Source organism: Rissa tridactyla, unplaced genomic scaffold (genome assembly GCF_028500815.1).
Source record: "Rissa tridactyla isolate bRisTri1 unplaced genomic scaffold, bRisTri1.patW.cur.20221130 scaffold_37, whole genome shotgun sequence".
Taxonomy (NCBI): Eukaryota; Metazoa; Chordata; class Aves; order Charadriiformes; family Laridae; genus Rissa; species Rissa tridactyla.
Genome location: NW_026529584.1, coordinates 1,668,955 through 1,673,762, shown reverse-complemented (window position 1 = coordinate 1,673,762; position 4,808 = coordinate 1,668,955). Strand labels below are relative to the sequence as shown.

At 55.5% G+C, this 4,808-nt stretch overlaps 1 protein-coding gene across 1 annotated transcript; it reads left to right on the top strand.

The window, feature by feature from the left end:
- Window positions 1-1,817: 1,817 nt before the first annotated feature.
- On the top strand, window positions 1,818-2,759 carry LOC128903492 (olfactory receptor 14J1-like; the record flags this gene model as incomplete). Its single annotated transcript, XM_054187506.1, has 1 exon — window positions 1,818-2,759. A coding segment is annotated over exon 1 (918 nt), but the record flags the coding sequence as incomplete, so codon positions are not given.
- Window positions 2,760-4,808: the final 2,049 nt, after the last annotated feature.

Below are 4,808 nucleotides of genomic sequence, written 5' to 3'. Positions count from 1 at the left end.
AGGCAACTTGAGTCACCTTCCCCTTTGACTCAGCACTGCTGTGGCCCAACGCACACAGCTGTGTCCCAGTGTGCGGCTCCCCATTTTGGAGAAGTGGAGAGGACCTGCAGAGTGTCCAGAGGAGGTCTGCCACGATGGGCTCTAGGGCCCAGTGCACCTGTGCTTGGTGGAGAGGCTGAGGGACCTGGGCTTCTCTGGCCCAGTGGCAGGGAGGCTCTGGGCACTCTTGGAATGGCCTGAACCTGGCTGGAGGATTGTTTCAGAGACAATGGATCTTTTCTTTGGTGGGAAACAGCAGGAGAAAGAAAAAATGCAACAAAGGGCAGCTTGGGAGGTGGAGACTGGACAGCAGGAGAAAGAAATGCCACTGCAAGGGCAGCGCTGTGCTGCAACAGATCACCCAGAGGGAGTCGGGATCAGCCCAAGGCGTTGTGTTTCAGGAACAGCCAAGGACGATGGAGAGAGATGAGTAAAGGCAGCGAGATGCTGAGGTTAGAGCAAGACGGGGAAGCAGGGGGGATGTCTGCAGCCTGCAGGGGAAGAGGAGCAGATGTGGGACACCATAGCACAGCCAGGGGTGGAGACGATCAAGGGAGTTGGCAAGGCTGAAAGCCCCCAACAGTGCTTATGTCTTTCTCCTCTTGGCTGTGGCTGTTTTCTGTGCCACCAAGGCTACCAGAAGACACCTCATCCTTACAGCACTAGGGCCTTAGCGCCTCCTCTTCCCCACCCGGGAGCCGTCATTCTGTCTTTCTGCCCTTGGCATTGCACGTCCTCCCATCACAATGCCCCAGGAAGAGCCCTGAGCTGTGCTTGTGGGGCAGGATCTCCCTTCCCAGGGGCTGGAGGCCAGGGCTTGGCCCTTTGCCTTCCTCTCACACATTCAGCATTAGCCAGCGTCAGAGACACCTCTCCATTGCCTTTGCCTACCTGCCCTCACTGCCTCCAGTTTTAAAACGAATGAGCCCCCAGGAGCCTTTGGCAGTAATGGCCCTCCGTAGGACCCATTAACGCTCCAAGAAACTTTCAAAATTACATCTGACGTTGACTTCTGGAGAGGTTTCATCAGCTTCCCCTGTGTCTGAGCTTCATGAACTCAGCATCAAAACCACCAGAGAGGTCAATAAAATGCCTTGGGCTGGTCCTGCTCAGTATAGAAATGGGGGTTGGCCGGGCAGCAGGAATCCGTGTTCGCTGCTCGGGATGGGCATCGGGTGGTAAGCAATTGTACTGCATCACTCCTGGTTTCCTATATTCTTTTCCAATGATTGTTATTTTCTTTCCCGTTACTGGTCTATCAAACTGTCTGTATCTCAACCATGAGATTTTTATTCCTTTTTCTCCCTCTTCTCCCTATCCCTCTGCAGGGGGTCGGGGGGCAGTGAATGAAGAGTTGGTGGTCTTTCCCCCCCGACAAGGCTGAGGAGTGAGCTGGCTCTGCTCATGTCACTGCAGCTTTAGGACAACCAGGAGTTTCCTTGAGGTTTTCCTGCAGGAATATGCTGAGCAGCTCCTCTGCGTTACAAGTGGATCACAGATGAGGTAACTAGTGAATGGCAGAAGCTGTAACCCCTTTCCCCAATCCCCGCTGCTGTGGAGCAGGGATGACTCCTTGGGAGCCCACAAGCAGAGCTCTGCTCCTCACGGCATACTTGGCCAGCAACAATGAGAGCTCCAACAAGGGCAATGCAGAAAGCTCCCGTAAAAAAGGACACGGGCAAAGTGTGTTTCCGGGGCTTGGGTTTGGAAGGGCAGGCAATGGGAAGAGATTTGCTCAGAGCTGTCCTGACTTGTGAGTGGGCTTTCCTCCTTTGGCAGTACCTCGGGAACAAAGGGATGCGATGTCCAACGGCAGCTCCATCACCCACTTCCTCCTCCTGGCATTCGCAGACATGCGGGAGCTGCAGCTCTTGCACTTCTGGCTCTTCCTGGGCATCTACCTGGCTGCCCTCCTGGGCAATGGCCTCATCATCACTGCCGTAGCCTGTGACCACCGCCTCCACACCCCCATGTACTTCTTCCTCCTCAACCTCGCCCTCCTCGACCTGGGCTGCATCTCCACCACTCTGCCCAAAGCCATGGCCAACTCCCTCTGGGACACCAGGGCCATCTCCTTCTCGGGATGTGCTGCCCAGGTCTTTTTCTTTGCCTTCTTGATCTCAGCAGAGTTTTATCTTCTGACAATCATGTCCTACGACCGCTACGTTGCCATCTGCAAACCCCTGCACTATGGGTCCCTCCTGGGCAGCAGAGCTTGTGTCCACATGGCAGCAGCTGCCTGGGGCAGTGGCTTTCTCTATGCTCTGCTGCACACAGCCAATACATTTTCAATATCTCTCTGTCAAGGAAATGGCCTAGACCAATTTTTCTGTGAAATCCCCCAGATCCTCAAGCTCTCCTGCACAGACTCGGACTACCTCAGGGAAGTTGGGCTTATTGTGTTTGGTGCCTGTTTATTCTTTACGTGTTTTGTTTTCATTGTGGTGTCCTATGTGCAGATCTTCAGGGCTGTGCTGAGAATCCCCTCAGAGCAGGGACGGCACAAAGCCTTTTCCACGTGCCTCCCTCACCTGGTCATTGTCTCCCTGTTTATCAGCACTGCTGTATTTGCCTACCTGAAACCCTCCTCCATCTCCTCACCATCCTTAGATCTGGTGCTGTCAATTCTGTACTCGGTGTTGCCTCCAGCAGTGAACCCCCTCATCTACAGCATGAGGAACCAGGAGCTCAAGGGTGCCCTGAGGAAACTGATTGGACATTTTTTCATCAGCCACAGACTGTGTACCTTCCTCTGCAAAGGATTCCCTGTACCTGGTGTGACAAGCCTTCACTATTCCTCCCCTCCTCCTTAACTTTTCACCTCTCGCCTGTGACACAAAATATTTCTGTAAATGAAGAGTCAGGCGCTCTGTGTGTTTAAATAAAATACATGAACCAGCTAACACTTCCTTTTCTGAGACCCATCAGCAGCAGGGCTGAATGGATGGGAAATGAGAAGACCTTTCTGGCTGCAGCAGCCTGGGGCAGGCTGTCCCAGTGCCACTCTGTCACTGGGGCGGCAGGAGCTGCCTGAGGGTCCCCAGCGCCAGGGCTCTTGTACTGGGCTGGGGAGAGGGGATGGCACAGAGGGGCTGCAGACCCCTCAGAACATCCTGGGGAGGAGGACACAGGGGCCCACTGACTGCCTTTGCCTTGTGCCCAAATGCCCCCCATCTCTGGGGCTGACCCTCCTCTGCCCCCCAGCAGCTGCGGTGCCCTTCAGAGGGGCTGTGGCTGTGGAGTGAGTGCCCAGAGCTCTGCAGCACCCTGGGGCAGGCTCTGCTGTTGGGCCAGCGCAGACTGGGCTGGGATGGAGAGAGGGCAGGGGAGGTGGCAGAGCTTGGAGGGAGCTGGGCTGGGCTGGAAAGTGCCCAGGAGGAAAAATCCTCGGAGTGCAGCTTGTACAGTGTGACCATGCGGGGTGAGGACTCACACCAGAGTGTTTGTGGTGCAGAGCCAGGGCTTGTGGAAAGGATTAAAGCCAGGCAGGTGCAGGAGAGAGGAGGCTGGTCTGTGCCCCTGGTGGCATGGACAGCCTTTCTTACCCACCGGTCTGTCTCACCGACCGTTTCCAGCACTGGTTGCTCACCCCAGGTTTACGGGTGAGTGCGACTGCGAGGCCATCTCCATCCTCCTGCTGGGCTCAGTACCTGGATCAGGGGAACGTCCAGCCCTGCCCGGGCTCTCTCCTGGCCCAGACCTGGAGCAGGGCTGTCTGCACAGCCCCATGTGGGACATGGCTGGTACTGGGGAGGGGTCGGGTGCTGGGGGAGCTTCCAAAATATGATGCTCATGGGGAGGTGGGACAAAGACGACTGCCCAGGTGATGGTGCTGAGGGGCTTTTACCCACCCCTGAAGGCACACTACTGTGTGGTGTGCCTTCACAGCAGGGCTGTGGGGCCGTGCATTGGGCTCCTGGGGTAGGGACAGGTCATTGAGAGGGACCATGAAGCAGCTGCCCAGAGGTGACAGCAAGGACAGGTTACACAGAAGGAATTTATAAATTGCCTTTGTTGTGGAGGTATGCTTTAGGGAACAGCAAAGCTCGCCTGGAGTTGGTGGCTGTAAGAAGAGTGAAGAGCAAGAAGAGGAGCTTTGGTCGCTCATGAGAGACCAAGGCTGAACATGGAAAATGCAGGGCGGCTGCAGAATGGGGAGGGGGATTTCATAAGAGCAGACACAGGTGCGGCTGAGGGACTCAAAGGCTTCTTTGCCTGAGTCTTCACTGAAAAGGTCTCCAGTCCTTTGTGACCAGGGAAAGGGTTCAAGGAGGAGGAGAACATGTGTCAGCAAGAACCTCAGGAAATGCAGGAAGGGCCAGTGCCAGTTTCTGCCCCTGCAGGGGACTCACCCTCTATCACTGAGCTCCTCTTCTCTAGCCCAGGAGAAAGCATGGTGGGAAGATGCTGAAGAACCTTTCCACCTGATGGGTGCAGGAGGTGATGTACTGATAATCCCATTGCCCCTCACAAGCCCACCCCCTGGCTGCTCCTGTTACCATCACTACAGGTGTAAGGTGATCAGCAGACTGATCTTGTCTGACTGACAAGAGCTTCAGCCGCAGACTTTACTGTTCAAGAGGGTTGTGGTGGGTGACCCTGGCCAGCAACTAAGCACACACCAGCCACTCGCTCACTCCAGCCCCAGCACAGAAGGACACAGGAGAGACATTATAGGGCATGACTTCTCCCTTTGGTCTGCTTGGTCCCTAACGGCACACGGCAGTCCAAGGCAAACTGAGAAACAGGAAGGCGGCCTTGATGCTGTG